Source organism: Psammomys obesus, unplaced genomic scaffold, assembly GCF_907164565.1.
Source record: "Psammomys obesus unplaced genomic scaffold, mPsaObe1.curated_primary_1811, whole genome shotgun sequence".
Lineage (NCBI taxonomy): Eukaryota > Metazoa > Chordata > Mammalia > Rodentia > Muridae > Psammomys > Psammomys obesus.
Genome location: NW_026585643.1, coordinates 1040150 through 1057297, shown reverse-complemented (window position 1 = coordinate 1057297; position 17148 = coordinate 1040150). Strand labels below are relative to the sequence as shown.

Sequence of the window (17148 nt, the reverse complement as noted above, 5' to 3'; positions counted from 1 at the left end):
CTTTCTTTCTTTCTTTCTTTCTTTCTTTCTTTCTTTCTTTCTTTCTTCCTTCCTTCCTTCCTTCCTTCCTTCCTTCCTTTTTTTCTTTCTTTTTTTTTAAATTTTACTTGTATTGGTGTTTCACATGTCTGTGTACCATATGCATGCGATATTCACAGGGGCCAGAAGGTGGCATTAGATCTCCTGGAACTGGAGTTATAGATGGTTGTGAGCTGCCATGTGGGTGCTAAAACTGAACCTGGGTCCCCTGAAAGGGCAGCCAGGAACTCGTGTGGAGTCTTCTCTCCAGCACTCATATGGAGAAATATGTCTCCATAGATATATCTCTCTATATCTGTATATATCTATATCTATCTATCTATCTATCTATCTATCTATCTATCTATCTATCTATCTATCTATCTATCTCCAGTTAGCAAAATCCATTCTGAAATTGTTTCCAAACCCCAAAATATAGAATGTAAAAATCATGGGGGCTGGAGCTGTATAGCTCAGTGGTAGAGCGTGTGCCAACCGGAAGACTGGCTTCTACCCAGTCTAGAACTTTCCAGGTAGGTACCTTTTTCTCTGATAAGAAACTAAGCCTTATGTGAAATAACTTGGCTAAGGACAAACATTGCTCTAGAAAGCAGGGAAGTTGCCTCGAACCTCAAGTCAGCCACACCCCAAACCTCCCTCTCCAAAAGCTGCTGTTTCTGACGTCATGGTACCTGGCACACAGCAGACGCTCGGTGACCATGTGTAACTTTTCTGTAAGCGCAGCATTCTTTACAGAGGGGGGAAATGGAACAGAGGGTCCATCGGGTTTCAGTGACCCATACAGAGCTGGCTGATCGTCTCAGCTGATGTCATAGAGGGAAAAGGCTCTTTCTCCAGGCTGTCTTAAAAACCCTTGAAACTCAATGTCCCTCCTTTCTACTTCCTGTGCATCTCTCTACCTGTCCTCTCAGTCTCTTATGTTTTTTTTTTTTTTCCTGTGTTTTCTTCCTGTCAACTGATTGCTTGTTCCACCTCTTGACCTACGGTTGACTTCACTTAACCTTGTTTATAATATTCAAGCTGAAAGCTCACAACTAGAAACGGGATTTTGGAGGCTGGAGAAATGGCTTAGTAGTTAAAGAGCACTGGCTGCTCTTAAAGGACCCGGGTCCAATTCCCCAAACCCACATGGGTAGTTTAAAACTGTGTGTAATCCAGCTCTGGGCTATTTGACACCCTCATACAGACTTACATGCAGGCGAAACACCATGCACACAAAATAAGAACAAATAAACCATTACAAAAAAGAATAATTAAAAGAAAAAAAGCTGGGCACGGTGGCGCACACCTGTGATCCCTGTAATCCCAGCTCTCTGGGAGGCAGAGTCAGAGGGAGAGCTCTGTGAGTTCAAGGCCAGCCTGGTCGACAGAGTCAGTCCAGGACAGCCAACACTACACCGAGAAACCCTGCTTATAAAAATAAAATAAATCCTGTATCATACAACCAACTGTAACTCCAGTTCCAGGAGATCTGATGCCCTCTTCTGATCGTTGAGGCCACCAAGCATGTATATGATGCATACGTGCATGCAGCTTAAGCAGTAATAAAATCTAATTAAAAACTTAGAAAATTAAAATAAAGCCCTCTGGGCTTGACCTCTTGGTGCTGGAGCACTTGCGAAGGCTGGAGAAGGTCTCCAAAGAAGTGAAAACAGTAATCCCTGATACACTTCTGAGGACTTGAAATATGTTTTTCTTTCTTCTTTTTTTAATATACAGCAAAGCTTTATCATCCTCAGCGGCTAGTGAAAAGCCAGCTCACTGGTGCATCACTTGAAGGTGCTGTCATCTTGAGCTGATGCTAGTTCTCTCTCAATGCGTTTCATCCCATCTTTTCTTCTGCTGCTACTCTCCTTTCCTCCCTGGCCCGAGGTTTCAGGTAACTGTATCGTTTGGCGCCATAGGCCATGCCGAGGATCAGGGTGGAGTATCGGCTGAACTTGATAAGCAGAGAGACCTGAACAGGAGGCACCATCCTGTCTGTGACCTTTGTGCTGGAAGATCTTGAAATATGTTTTCCAATCAGTAGCATTCAAGTGGGAATCTTATCCTATCCTCAACAGACCGGAAGTAATATAAACGCCTGTAGGATTTCTCCAAGAATAAAGTGTGATGTGATACAGCACCTAATTCGTAAGGAGGGAGCCGAGTTAAAATGTTTACAGGATATTCTGGGAACTGACCTCACCAGGCATTGAGGGAGGAATAGGTCCTGTTGCCCATAATCCTGAGAACTAGCCGTCCTGTTTAAAAAACCTTAGTTGGTATTGAGGAGCAAGCTGGACTGAAGAGATGAGAGCAGGGACCTTTCTGACCATTGTGGAGCGGGCTGTTAATGGGAAGGGGGTCGTCTCTGGCTCCTTCGGCTGAGCTGTGAGAGGTGACATACTCAGGGAGAGATAACCTTTACTAAGCTGACAGGAAGGAAACTCCCCTCTCCACAAGACCCAACCCAAGAGGAGTAAGGTTCTTTTATCCTGAGGTCCTGGTCTCTGAGTCTTCTTACTGGGATGGGGAAAACCTATCTAGAGTTTAGGGCCTTGGGGCACTGTGAATCCAGTCTCCTGTTCCCAGTACTCACTCCATCACCAAGAAGGGATGGGCATAAGGGCTGGACAGCATGTTTGTTGTTGTTGGCCTTTTGTATGTTTTGAGACAGGGTTTTATGTAGTTTACGCTGTCCTTGAACTCCTGGCCCTATGACTGTCTCCCAAGTGCTGGGATTGTGGGTGTACACTCTCAGGCCTGACTTGATAGCTTGTTTCCCTGTCTCCACATTCTGGAAGTAACCCGCGATTGTTAGGCGCTAAAGAGTAATCGCTCTGAGATTACTGCACGAGGTCCTATTTTTGCAGTTAAGTATTCAGAATGAGTACTGTTCCATGAACTTAAAGGTGAGAGCTGAGTGATAGCTTTCAGAAGCCAATTGAAGATGAAAAGGTAAAGGCTATGGGAGGATAATTTTTTTTTCCCTTAGCCTCTAAAGACAGGTTTTTGTCATGTAACTTAGGGTCATTTTTTTCCCCATCTTCCATGAACTTGTGTTTCATACAAAGAACCAGGAATTACAGCAGGTTCTGATGACAAGATTGTGAAAATTGAGAAATGATTGAAGCATTTTAGGAGCAATATAACTTGAGTCAAATAGAAAATTGTTTGGTGTCCAGCAGTTTGGTAAAAATTAAGTGGTGATGGAGCTGTTTCTCTTTTTACAGCTGTCCCTGAAGGGCACAAGTCAGAGCACATCATGCCTCCTAATAAAGATGCCAGCAGTCTTAACAGCTCGGCAGCAGGGCTCATCTGCCTCCCACCCGTCTCTGAGGAGCTACAGCTTGTCTGGACTCAAGCAGCCCAAACCAGCGAGCTGGATGGAAACGAGCACCTGCTGCAAACCTTCAGCTACTTCCCCTATCCAAGCCTGGCAGATATCGCTCTCCTCTGCCTTCGGTATGGGCTGCAGATGGAGAAGGTAAAGACCTGGTTCATGGCCCAGCGCCTCCGCTGTGGCATTAGCTGGTCCTCTGAAGAGATCGAGGAGACCCGAGCCCGCGTGGTGTACCACCGAGATCAGCTCCATTTCAAATCTCTCCTCTCTTTTACGCATCACGCAGTGCAGCCCCCACAGGAGCTGCCTCCAGTGGCCCCTCCAGAGCATGTTGCTCTTGGACTGTGTCCTCCAGCGCTGAGTGAGCCCAGTGAGATGAAAGAACTGAAGGTTGAGCCTGAGGGGTCCTCGCGGGTACCACAGCTGCCACAGTGTCATCAGAAAGTGAAGGAACCTCTGATGACAGGCAGCAGAGCATCCCCCCACCAATCAGATTTTTGTCAGGATCTTCAGATCAGTGGCATCCCTCAGGAGCAGGCAGGCAGGGGTCCCGACCAGTCATGTGGAGGGCCTGCTTCTTGGAAAAACTGCACAGCTGTCCATCAGCCAGAGAAAACCCCACTGATCTCACTACTTGACAGTAGTGGTGAGGAGGAATCTGTACCTTGTGGGACACCTCCATCTTCTTCCACCTCTTCTCCCTCTTTCCAGGTTTTGGCTAATGGAACCACTGCCACCCCTAAACCCCTTCAGCCTTTGGCCTATATCCCACAGTCATTCTTACCTAGTGAGCAAGCACTGTCTCCACAAGTAGAGCTACCCTGGCCCCAAAGGCTACGGAATAACTCAGTAGCAAGTAGGGCTGGCCCCACAGAATACCTTTCCCCAGATACGCAACACCAGCGAAAGACTAAGCGTAAAACCAAAGAACAGCTGGCCATCCTCAAATCCTTTTTTCTACAATGCCAGTGGGCACGACGGGAAGATTACCATAAACTGGAACAGATCACTGGTTTACCGCGCCCTGAGATCATTCAGTGGTTTGGCGACACGCGGTATGCCTTGAAACATGGACAGCTGAAGTGGTTTCGGGACAATGCAGTGCTTGGTAGCCCTAGTTTTCAAGATCCAGCCATTCCTACCCCATCAACTCATTCCTTGAAAGAATGGGCCAAGACACCACCTCTGCCAGCCCCACCACCCCCACCAGATATACAACCTTTGGAGAGGTACTGGGCAGCCCACCAGCAACTGCAGGAAGCTGATATCCCTAAACTGAGTCAGGCATCAAGGCTTAGCACTCAGCAGGTGCTGGACTGGTTTGACTCTCGATTGCCTAAGCCAGCAGAGGTGGTAGTTTGTCTAGATGAAGAGGAGGAGGAGGAGGATGAAGAACTTCCAGAAGATGGTGAGGAAGAAGAGGAGGAGGAGGAAGATGATGATGATGATGATGATGATGTAATCATACAGGACTGAGGGAGGCTAAGGCAAAGGGGATTCTTATTACTGAAGATTAACCAACTTACTGACTTTTCAGAGCTTTTTGAAATTACTCTTGTTACAAAGAACTAAAAAGCAATGTTCTTCAGAGTGAGCAAAGGGGGTAATTTGATGGTAGACTGGATACAAACTAAAGTACAGCATCAGCACAAATCCAGTTCTCCAGTGTCCATGTAGAGAGGGCTAGGGATTCGGGCAAACAATGGCTAAAAGGGGCTCTTGTTCTTTTTCTTTAGTACACTTAAGCCATGTCTCAGCCCCCATCTGTAGGGAACTTGGATGGAGAGAAGTAATGTGATACCACTGATCCCAGTGCCCCCCCAAATCCCACCACTTATCAGAGAATATGGCTGCTTGTGCCTGTCCCTGTCTTTGTGATATTATAGTCATGCATGTTGCAACTACTGTCTGCAGTCCTCGGCTCTGCTACAGACGCTCCTTCATCCCATCTGACGTCGTTCTACTCGCTTTCGCACTCACAGCAGCAGAATGCTCTTGCTTCTGTTACTGGGACCAATCTGCCTTCTGTCATTTTATTTCTAGGAAACTCCCCCTTTGCTCACTATTGTCTCAGGGTAAATCTTTACACAGAGTTTGTGAAAATTTTTAATAATCAGATTGTAAATATTAGTCTGTATATTTATTGGAAGTGGGAATTACGGGATTTGTCTTTTAAAGCATAGATGAGCCAGGCACAGTGCCTCTGACTACTATATTTGGCCCGTAGAGGCAGGATGATGAAGGAGTTCAAGGCCAACCTGGACTATGTGAGGCTGTCTTGAAACAAGTGTGACAGAAGGACAGTGTGATGGTGACAGGTTTGGATTTACAAACCTGACACTAATTTCTGTCCAGATTGAGTAACAGATTGTTTTTGGTTTTCTGTTTTTACTTTGTTTTGTTTTTTCCTTTTTTGCTACTGGATCAATTTGTATCTAACAAGAGATGTTTCCCTATTTATAGGATCTGTCTTGGGGACAGAAGGACCATGATCTTCTAATTCAACGATGTTCTAGAATAAATTTCAACATGGGGGATCACTGGGAACAGTTGGTTAGTCATCTGAAAATAGAATGCAAACCCCAAATTGCTAAAATAAAAAGGCCAAAAATAAAATTGTTTCTCTTGTCCACTTTGCCATTCCTATGGTTTAAAGATAAATATGTATCTTTATTTTTTCTCATTTTTTAAAGGTTTGCCTTGAATTCACTGTGAAGCCATCGCAGTTGCTGAACTTCTGATCCTCCTGCTTCTACCTCCCAAATACTGAGTATAATTATGTGCCATCATGTCTATTTTATGCAATACTGCAGATCAAGCCCAGGCCTTTGTGCATGGTAGGCCGATACTCTGCCAACTGTACTGCGTCTCAGGCTACATCTGTACTCAGCCTGGGTCTAGGAATTTAATGTAGCCAAGTCCATTAACGTTTGATGTAAGGGCTTGTGTGTGGCTCAGTGATAGACCTAGCATCTGTGACATCCTAGTTTCAAGCCCTAGCATCACTTTAAAATTATTTCTGATTTAGTGTATTTTTATTTTTTAATATTTATTTATTTTATGTATAAGAGTGCTCTATCTGCATGTACACCTGCATGTCAGAAGAGGGCATCAGATCCAGTATAGATAGTTGTGAAACACCACGCTGTTGCTGGGAATTGAACTCAGGACCCCTGAAAGAGCAGACAGTGTGCATAACTGCTGAGCCATCTCTCCAGCCCCTATATTTCTATTATTTAAAGAGTCAGGACACACTATGGGCAATTCAGCATCTGTTGGCACACACATGGTTCCCAGCAGTCAGATGACAAGATTTATTGGCGCTTCAGCAGCGACGGCAGTTGTAACTCCACTTGCTTATCCCACCATTCCAGAACCTGTTATAGCAAGAGTTGCAGTAGCCATAAAAGGATATCTTTTTAATGATTTTTTCCTCTTTATTAGTCTACATACTTTAGTAAGCTTGAAATTTATTCTACTCTTCTACTATTGTTTTAACAGCAAAATCAAAGCTGGGAAATCTTTTCTTCCTATTGTTTGGACAAAGGAAAATCAAAACAGAGCAGCTGGATGTAAAACAAACAATAGGTAAAAGAGAAATGCAGTAAATTAGGGCAAAGAACAGTTGTTTATTAACACTGGCAACAGGATAGCAAAGTCCAAAGCTAAAACATAAAATCCAGAAACAAACCAGTATAAATTATTTTCCAGTCTCCCTACCACCAAGCATGAGGCCAAAATTTTTACAGCTTTAGTTTCAAACTAGGCAGTGAAAGGCAGTCCATTTGGGGGAGAGATGACCATCTTCGTGAAGCCCTGTGTAAGACCTAAAAGCCATCTTGTGTGTTAATACGAGTCAGTGAGATGACTTAGAGGATAAAGACACTGGCACCAAAGCCTCGTGACCTGAGTTGGAGCCCCAGGGCTGACATGCTAGAAAGAACTGACTCGCACACACTGTTCTCTCATGTACACAATTAATTTAATAAATTCATGGAGCTGGAGAGATGGCTCAGCAGCTAAGTGTGCTTTATGCTCTTCACGAAGGCCCAACCTGGGTTCCCCAGCACACGTCAGTCAGGGCACAAACTGCCCACCCACCTTTGGGCCTCCCAGGGTACATGCATTGTAGGCATCCATAGGCAAGTGGTACATCCTCACACAGACAAAATATATTTTTTTTAAACTTTAAATGTTTGAGAAAAAAATACCTAAGAAAGTTCAAGAGAACAAGCCGCACAATAAAACCATGTTCCAAGCTCATATCCTCTAGTGGTACTAGACTGCAGTACATCTGTGAGCACTACGCACAGATCAGACCTGGAAGAGGGACTTCTATCTGGAAATGCTCCATCCATCTCTCCTGCTTAATCCCATCTGCCTCTGTTGGTAGAATGTCTGCAGCAGAGAACAGATTCACATGTTAATCACAAAACAAACTAGTAAGGAGGTTTCCAACTATTAGTGTTTAATTGAACAAAACCAGCTGCTATTATTTCTCCATGGTTTCTCCTCATTGTATGATGACTAACTTCCAAACTAAAAATTTGTTTTTGAGACAGAATCTCACTACTCAGGTTTACTATGTAGACCATGCAGGCCCTGAATTCACAGAGATCTGCCTGCATCTGTTTCCCAAGTACAGGAATTATGGTGTGCCACTATATCCAGCCCAAACTAAGACACATCCTATGTGGTGAGAGCTTTGATGGTACTCAAGAAACCTTAGAATATTTCAGCACTTTCTGATGATAATGCCATTATCTGAGAAACGTTTGGAAAATTGGAACATTTGACTATCATATCAAAAGGCATTATCAAGGGAGACAGAGATCTCACACCTCTAGGGATGGGGCATTTTTTAATAACTACTTTTATTTATTAGTGCTTTATTTTTTTTAAAAAAATATGTTTATGTTTTGCTGCATATGTCTGTGCTCAGAAGAGGACACTGGAGTTCCCCTGGAACTGAAGTTGAAGAGGGTTGTGATCGGTTACTGGAAATCGAACTCAGATCCCCTGAAAGAGCAGCCAGTACTGTTAACTGCTGAGTCATCTCTCCAGTCCCAATAGGTGTTGTTTTAAAGCAGCAGTTCTCAACCCATTGGGGTCAAACGACCCTTTCTCAAGGGTCACATATCAGCTATCTTGTGTACTAGATATTTAGAATTCACAACAATAGCAAGATTACAGTTATGATGTAGCAATGAAAATAATTTTATGGTTGGGGATCACCACAACCACAACATAAGTAACCATTAAACAGTTGAGGCATTAGGAAAGTTGAGAATCACTGGAGAATTACTGGAAGTATTTAAAGGATAGACTAGAATAATGAATCAATCATCCAACAACAAAAGACTCATGCCAATCTTTTGTTTACATATTCTACTGTTTTTTTCTATTATACTAAAGCAAAGTCTAAATACCATTTAACTTCCTATCCATAAATTTTTTTATATTTACATGTATATGAGTATGTTCGTGTGTGTGTGTGTGTGTGTGTGTGTGTGTGTGTGTAAATACAGAGTCACCAAACCTAAAATATTCCTCAGTGTTTAAAGATTTTTAATACTTCGGGGCATAGTGTTGCACACCTTCAATCCCAGCACTCAGAAAACAGAAGCAGGCAGATCTCTCTTGAGTTTGAGGCCAGCCTGGTCTACAGAGTGAGTTCTAGATGAGCCAGAGCTACAGGTGAGAGCCTGTCCCAGAAAAAAATTTATTTTAATAGTGCCCAACAGACTAAGATTCCTCAACTGTCTCATAGACCCAGGGTTTTTTTGTTTTGTTTTTTAGATAGGGTTTCATATAATTCAGGCTCGCCTCAAAACTTGCTGTGTAGTCTAGGATGATTTTAAATTCCTAATCCTCCTGTCTTGATCTCTCAAGTGCTGGGATGATAGGTATGGACCACTACACCCAGTTAAAAATGTGTTTAGCAAGGTTCAGCTTGGAGCCATGTACTTATAGGTCTCTTGCATTTCCTGATAGGTTTATCTCTGTGTTTGTGAGGTTCTGTAAGAGGATGCTGTTTCTTCAGTGTTGTTTCTTACAGCTTAAACCCCAGTTTTTTCTTGTGTTGGTTTTGAGACAGTCTCCAGTATCTCACTCTACTTTTGAGTTTCTAATCTTCCTACTTCTACCTCTCAAATGCTAGAATCACAGGTGTGTGACACTATGCTGGGCTCCTAATATCTTAAAACAAAAACAAAAACAAACACCAGCAACAACAACAAAAAACCCCTCTCTTCCGGCTTCTGCCTGCTTCCCTACAGTTAAAAAAAAAAGTCTAGTTTACATTCTTCTCTTCAGAAGCAGCCCAGCCAGTCCCTGTTTGTGCCTTTTAGTCATTGCAACTCTCCCAGTCAAAACAGGGCAGAAATGTGCTCACACAGATAATCTTTTTCAAAGATTAAAAAACAAACAACAACAACAAAAACCAGGCACAGTGAGGATCACCAGTGATCCTGGCACTCAGGGAGGCAGGGGTAGGTGGGTCTCAGGGAGTTCCAGGCCAGCCTGCTCTAGAAATCGAGTCCAGGACAGCCTGGGCTACTCAGAGAATCCCTGTCTCTTCCTGAGGTGCAATCTCCTGAGTTCAATCCCCAGCGACCACACAGTGGTGCTAAACTGATTGCCACGGGTTCTGATGCCCCCAGTTAGTGCACATATGTCCACGGGGACAGAGCACTCCCGCCTCGACTTCTATGGAGTCATGGAATGAACCACTGAGAGGGAGATGAAGCATAGCTGGAGCTGTGCTCCACCACAAGGGGACTCTATTAGACCGAAGTATGACCAGGGGGCCTACGCACCCCACCTATGTGCAGTGAGCCGGAGAGGGCCCTGTGATTCCTCCATTCAGAGGAGCTAGAAACTGCTTTAAGTGGATCTTTGTGAGTTCAAAGTCAGCCTGGTTTACGAGAGGCCTAGGCAGCCAGGGCTACACAAAGAAACCAAAAATAAAATTTAAAACCCTCTTTTCTCTTTATGATATGGGCCTTGAACTTGATATGTGGGCAAGGAAGGATACCTTGGAACATCTGGGCCATCTCCTGAGTGCATGTACCTTGTTTATGAAGGACAGGGGATTGAACTGAACTCAGGGCTAGTGTATGCTGGGCATGCACTCTACCAACTCAGCTACATCCCAGGAGCTTTTTTTTTTTAACTTAAGATTTAAAAATTTTTACTAAACCTTAATATCTTTTTATTCTCTTGTTTTAGGGATTGATATCATCTAGGGCCTTGTATATGCTAGGCAAGCATGCTTACCACTGACCTATATCCCTAGATAGATCTGATTTGGCTATTCTTTTGAGACAGGTTTCTAGCCACCCTGGCCTGAAACTTCCTGTGTAACTCGAGATGGCCTCAAAGTTGTGATCCTATTTCATCTTCTCAAATCCTGGGATTATAGTAGCTGCCACCATACCTGGCTAATCTTCACTTTCAGACAGGGTTTTACTAAGGCCTGAAACTCACACTACAGCTCAGGTCAGCTGTGAATTTGTGATCCCTCCAGCCTCATTCTCTGAGTAGCTGGGATTTACAGGCCTTTGACACCAGACCCTACTTAAATCAATTCCTTGCTGATAAAATAAAGGGCATCTTGAATCATGGAATCCCAATTGAATTATCCCAATCTTACTATCCAGGAGTTATTCCTTGGTTCATGAAAAACTTTCAGTGAGAATAGCCTCAAAAACCCCTAAAACCTAAGACACAAAAGTAGAATTAAAAGGAAAAACTGAATTTCCCCCATAGTGAATGTCCTCAAACTTCTACCATACCCTTTTGTTCTCTGAATTAGGATTAGTCCCATAAATAAATACTTTTCCCAGTTTGTCCAAAAGATGCATTCCATTGAAAAGGAATTTTTGTTGCCAAGGCTGAAAGGGCAGGCCTGAAGTCACAGCTGTTTGGGAGACCGATGCAAGAAGATTCCAAGTGCCTGGCTAGCCTGGGAAACTCACTAAGATCTGACTTAACATGAAAAAGGCCTGGAGATACAGATACCTGGGAGAGTACTCTCCTACAGTGAACGAGGGGCCCAGTACCCAAAACAAAACAAAAACTCTGCTATGGAATTAATGGAAATATCAGTATGCTTTTGGCCAAGACTAATTACTGCTATATGAATTAAAAACAAAAACACCAAAATCAGTTGGGCTGTGATGGGAGTACAACTTTAATGTAAGTATTCAGGAGGCAGAGGCAGATGGATCTCTGAGTTTGAGGTCAGCTTGGTCTAGCTGCACAGAGAAACACTGCTTTGAAAAAACAAATGAACAACAAAATACCCCCAACTTCCAAACCAAAACAAACTAAACCCCAGCAAAGCAATCTTACACTAAGATAGAATCATTGAAACTAAAACCATCCTGAAAAACTGGACACCAGTTTATCACAGTGACACCTATCTCACTCTCCATTGGTTACTTTCTACCACCCTGAGCCTCAGCCTTTAGCATAAGGGCCTAACTTCAAGAGTTCTATATAGTGACAAGTTAGACTAGCCAGACCTCACCTGTAGGACTGGAAGTTGAAAACCAGGAAGATTCTCTGGTGTGGATCTGTTTTCCAGCTGACCTGAAGGGTAAGACAGACTTTGACAGTTTCTCAGCTATGTTACTTGTGGGCCATAGCCTCTAGTAAGCTCTTAAAGAACACTGCTTGGAAAGGGAAAGACTACTGAGCCCTCGGCATATATGCCTGTAATCCCAATACCTGTAAGGTAGAGGCAGAAGAACTGAGTTTGAGATCAACCTGGCCATAGACAGTTCAAGGCCAGCTTGGGCTACAAGAGAAGACCCCCAACTCAAAAGAAAAAAAAATTACATACCTGTAATCCCAGCACTTAGGAGACTAGCCTCAGTTACAATGGGAATTCCATGCCAACCTAGGCTACATGAAATAAACCCTGTCTCAAAAAGTTAGCGAAGCACTTTTAGAAATTATCTCATCTATTTTTTTTCTGATGCCAATATGGCTATCTAGTAATGGTATGTGGAGAGAACAGTCTGAGATGAGTTTAATTATAAGTGGAAAGAGGCAGTATAACAATTTGAGCATTAAAGATGACAACAGGGATGGTTAACAGAGGTGCTTCAAAAACAAGACACTGGGTTTTACATCCTTTGGAACTGAACTTCCAACATGTTTAATGTGGGATCTAAAAACCCACAGCTTAATTCTTTACATTTATTATTTACTTGTGTGTGTGTGTATATGTGTGTGCACCAGAACACATGTGCATGGGTGCCATGGTACACATGTGATGTCCAAAGACAACTCTCAGTAGTTGGTTTTCTTTCCTTCCATCATACTATTTCTATGCCGGAGGGTCCTAGGCAGCAAACTCATGTCATCAGGCTTTACAGAAAGCCTTTTCCTGTTGATCCCTCTTACCAAATCCCAACATGAGATGTAGAAAAGAAGCCAGACCTAGTGGTATATGCCTGTAATTAAAACATTTGGAGGTAGATTCAGGGTCATCACAAGTCTGAGGTAAACCTGGACCTCACAGATGGTTGAAGGCTACCTGACCTGCATAACAAGACCTTGGAGCAAGAAAACTCATCACACACTTTTACTAAGGTCCTTGTCCCGGGTTTGATGCCTAACTTGTGGGGGATGGGAGAGAAGAACCAGTCTGATCCCATAGGCCAACCTGTTTATAACAGGATTCAACTGGTGACAGGTTTGTACTATTCAGGCAAAATTCAGACCCTTCCCCTCATTGTAAAGAAAAATTGAGAACAGTAACTGTTGGAGGTTGGTCTGATGCATGTCACTGGCCCTTAAGATCTGGTTACACCTATCTTTGTTTTGTAAACCTGCCTAAGACATATCTGATTGGTTGATTAAACAGCCTATACCTGGGCAGGGCAGAATGGGGTAGGCATGGCTAAGGTTCCTAGACTTTTCGGTTCAAGAGAGAATCACAGGAGATAGACGGATGGGAAGAGAGGAAGAAGGAGCACACCATCATGGGTTAGCCTGGAGAAGAAACCATGTGGGGCAGGAAGAAGGACTCCAATAATGCCGTGAAAAGGCCCAGATGAAGAATAAAAGCAAGTATTTATAAGATTATGGATGGAAGATAGGATGGTTAAGGAAGATGGCATTGGATGGGGGCTGGGAGATGGATGATGATGAGGTTCAGACAGCTCAGGTAGGAATATCTGCCTGACCAAGGTAAATAAGGCAATTATAAATCTAATAGGTGACTGTGTCTTATTATTTGTGATAGCAGGTTAAAATATACTATGTGATAATCTTAGGACTAATAATAATAAACATTATATAGCCCAATGCTATTTTTTATATACAACAATTAACTTACCTGAATTGCTGGGAGTGAAGACTCTTGTGTGGCCTGAATTTCCACTGAGGAATGATCTAAAAGAAACCCCTTGTCCAGAGGAGGCAGATGAAGGTCTAAGGAATGGACATAAAAGCATCAGCAAAGCTAGAATTATACCATCTCAATTATAATCTTAGGGTGGGGGGTCTGCAGAGGCAGGAGGATCAAATCAAGTTCAAGTCTAGGCTGGTCCTTGTAGTGAGTTCCAAGATAGCCAGAATTACAGATGGAGACACTGTCTCAAAAAGTAATCAACCAACCAACAATAACAAAGGTAAACTCAATAGAAGAAAGAAAAGAAAAAGGTAAAGTGAATGTAAAAATTGAGCCCTTCGGCCAGAGAAGAGAGAAAACCCTGCCTACAGCTGAGAAGAAAATAACCTGATTGCATATTATAGACAGTACTACTCCATCTTATAAACTGAAGATTATAAATGCCAATAGTACTGGCCATTAGACAAGGAACCCTGGGAATTCTGGCAGAATCATTGTGAACACAGCCCTACAAAGAAAAACAAGACAACTAGATATGATTGTGCTCAACTGTGATCTCGGAACTTGGGAGGCAGAGGCAGGAGGATCAGGAGTTCAAGAGCAGCCTCAGCTACCTGTAAGTTTAAGGCCAGCATGAACTATATGAAGCCCTGCCTCATAAACAAAACAAAAAAGGAAGTGCAATGTTACTTACCTATAAGAGAGGCTATGAGTTGAAGCTGGTGAAGGGGTTTCTGGAAAGCAGAAATACAAACCATTGAGATAATGCACAAGGGATTCAGGGACCAAATTAAAAGAAAAAAATGGGGCCAAAATTTTTTCATATATATATTAGGGTTAAGGCTAACAATACGTGAAAAGGCTTGTAAGTCACTTAGTAGCACCTCATAAAAGTGCTCTTCAACTTCCTTGAGTTTGGAGGACCCATCACTGCCTTGATGTGCTTTAATGTGTCTATGCTTCAGCTTTGAGCCTATAGCTGAAGACCAAGAGTCATGAAACTGTCTAGGAGAGATATCAGTGAAAAGAGAGCGAGTCAGAGCTCCCAAGATGATCCCCAGCACCCAAGGCAAGGAGAAAGCTTGTAAAAGCAGTCAGAATATCATTTCAGAACTCCTGAAATTATAAAGATCTGGTGGTAATCTGGAGAATGTACATTAAGAAAACAAAACAAAACAAAATAGCAACAATGAATGTGAGAAGCAGCAAATGCTGTAACCTTTCAACTGTACTCATGCCTCCTCCAGCTCTGTGGCAGCTTTGAAAACCAAAAGGCCATCATCATGGTATAACACAAGTCTGAGAGTCACTAGAGGGATGGACTGGGGTTGGAGTTCTTCAGAGCAGCCATCTCTGTAAATGTGCTTTATAGGTATACATGTGTATTTGGAGAGCAGAAGTTGATGTCAGGTGCACTCTATTGCTCTTTACAGTTTTTAAGTCAAGATCTCACTATGTAGCCCTAGCTGATCTAGAACTCACAGAGATCTGCCTGCCTCTGCCTCCCCGAGTGCTGGGACTTCAGGCGTGCTCACTGCTCCCAGCTCGTACCATGTATAGGTATGCATGTATATGTATGTATATGTATATGGTTTATTTTAAATTATGTATATGAGTACATGTGCCCAAGTCATGGTATCTCCCAGAGCTGGAGATAGGTAATTGTGAGCCACTGACGTGGGTGCTGGGAGCAGGAGCACCCTGAGCCTTTAACTTCTGGGCCACCTCCCCAGCCCAGCACCTAGTTGAAGACAGGCTCTCCTACAGAGTCCGGAGCTTGTTAGCTCTGTTCATCTGGGTGGCCAGTTGGCACTCCAGGAAACGTTCCTGCCCACCTCCCTGATACTGGAGTCACAGACACATGCCTCTGTATCTGGACTTTACATGGATTTTGGAGACTCAAACACAAGTACTCACGCTTGCCCACCTTGACCAACTAAGCCATCTCCCCAGGACCCCAAAGCTGCACTTTTAGACAACTGTCTGGTTCCCTGAAATACCTCACACAGGAGTGTTGTTCGATGTGACTTAGAACTACACATCACCAGGTCTTTTTAAGTCAGAGCTCACCAATACCAGCCCCTTCCCCAGGAGTATTTGTTGAAAACAATTAGAGGCACTTGCTTTGGCTGCTTGAGAAGATGACTGTCGGTCGGGGCAAATAATAGACTGAAAAACACAAACGAAAACTGAAGAAATGAGGTGCCTATGAGAACTCTGAGAAATTCTAACACGTGTCCAGGATCTAGGCCCAGGCCTGTGCAGAAGTACAGGAAGCATCTGAAAAGGACTAAGCTCTTACCTTGAACTAACCCTGAGGCTATACAAAAGGAAGGCCTATAGGAACAGTTGTCATTTGGATGACTGAGTGCCAAAAGTGTAGAAATTATGTGACATATAAAGAAAATATTATGGCACATATAAAGAAAAAATAAATAATCTAGGCCCTGAAATTTTTAAAGATCTAATCATGCTTTTAAAATCCATTTAAAGAAAGAAAGGAAATTATGTCTAAAACACTAAAAATGCATTAGTGAGATGTCATCTCACCAAATGCTTTGCTACACAAATGTGGAGGCCTGAATGCCTGAGTGATCCACAGAACACATGAGAGAAGGAGAGAACTAACTCCCAAAAGTTACCCTCATGTGGCCACATGTGTGTTCTAGCATTATAGTTCCTGCCTGCCCCACCTTCATACAATAGTAATATTAATATGCTAAAAGAATGAGAATGGTGCTTTATCAGACTGAGAAAGAAAACCATATGGAAAAGAACCAGTAGGGGCAGGGAGTGGGGAGGGGAGATGGCTTAGCAGGTAAAGTGCTTGCTGCAGAGACATGAGGACCTGCATCTGGGATCCCAGCAGCCACATAAAACCTGGGCGCATGGCATTAGAGTGTGAGGCTGCAACCACATCACGGGGGGGGGGGGGGGGGGGACGACAAGAGACAATTGGTTCACTAGGATTCTGTAGCCAGCAGAATGGATTCACTAGGATTCACAATGGTTCACTAGGATTCTGTACCAGAAATGGCAAGCTCAAGTGAAAGACCTTGTGTAACAAATTAAAATGGATGGCACCCACGAGGTTCAGCAAACACCAAGAAAGATGGGATGAGAGATATAAGGGCTAGGGGATGGGGAGGGCGTGCCGCCGGCTGCTGCACGAGATGAAAGCAGTAAACAACTGCACTCTGAAGGGGGCTGCAAAGCTTCACTCAGCTGTGGAGTCATTCGCAAATGAAGGGCTGTCCTTTTTCTTTGGGGATGTGGCTGGTAGGCTGCCCATGTTCATGTAGGCAGGGCTAATTGAATTCAGCGGACCGTATAGATAAAGAAAAGAACATGAAAGTGGGAGGGAGGACTGGGGGTGATTGGTGGTGGGTATGATCAAGATATGTAAGTGTGTATGTAA

The 17148-nt window shown here is 43.4% G+C and overlaps 2 protein-coding genes and 1 pseudogene across 2 annotated transcripts in view; 1 reads left to right on the top strand and 2 right to left on the bottom strand.

Moving 5' to 3' along the window:
• The window catches only part of Homez (homeobox and leucine zipper encoding), a 9295-nt gene extending 3330 nt beyond the window's left edge, over nt 1–5965 (top strand). Inside the window, exon 2 of the mRNA XM_055617678.1 lies at nt 3255–5965. Coding sequence (XP_055473653.1) covers nt 3287–4840 — 1554 coding nt within the window. The 5' untranslated portion in view covers nt 3255–3286 and the 3' untranslated portion in view covers nt 4841–5965. The remainder of the gene's footprint in view (nt 1–3254) is intronic.
• Nucleotides 1809–2014, bottom strand: LOC129684504 (ATP synthase subunit e, mitochondrial-like; annotated as a pseudogene).
• A 1640-nt stretch (nt 5966–7605) lies between the features above and the next one.
• Nucleotides 7606–17148, bottom strand: part of Rnf212b (ring finger protein 212B) — a 35090-nt gene continuing 25547 nt past the window's right edge. The window contains exons 11-14 of the mRNA XM_055617877.1: nt 14425–14464; nt 13716–13810; nt 11898–11959; nt 7606–7762 (exon numbers count right to left, since the gene is read on the bottom strand). Coding sequence (XP_055473852.1) covers nt 7700–7762; nt 11898–11959; nt 13716–13810; nt 14425–14464 — 260 coding nt within the window. The 3' untranslated portion in view covers nt 7606–7699. The remainder of the gene's footprint in view (nt 7763–11897; nt 11960–13715; nt 13811–14424; nt 14465–17148) is intronic.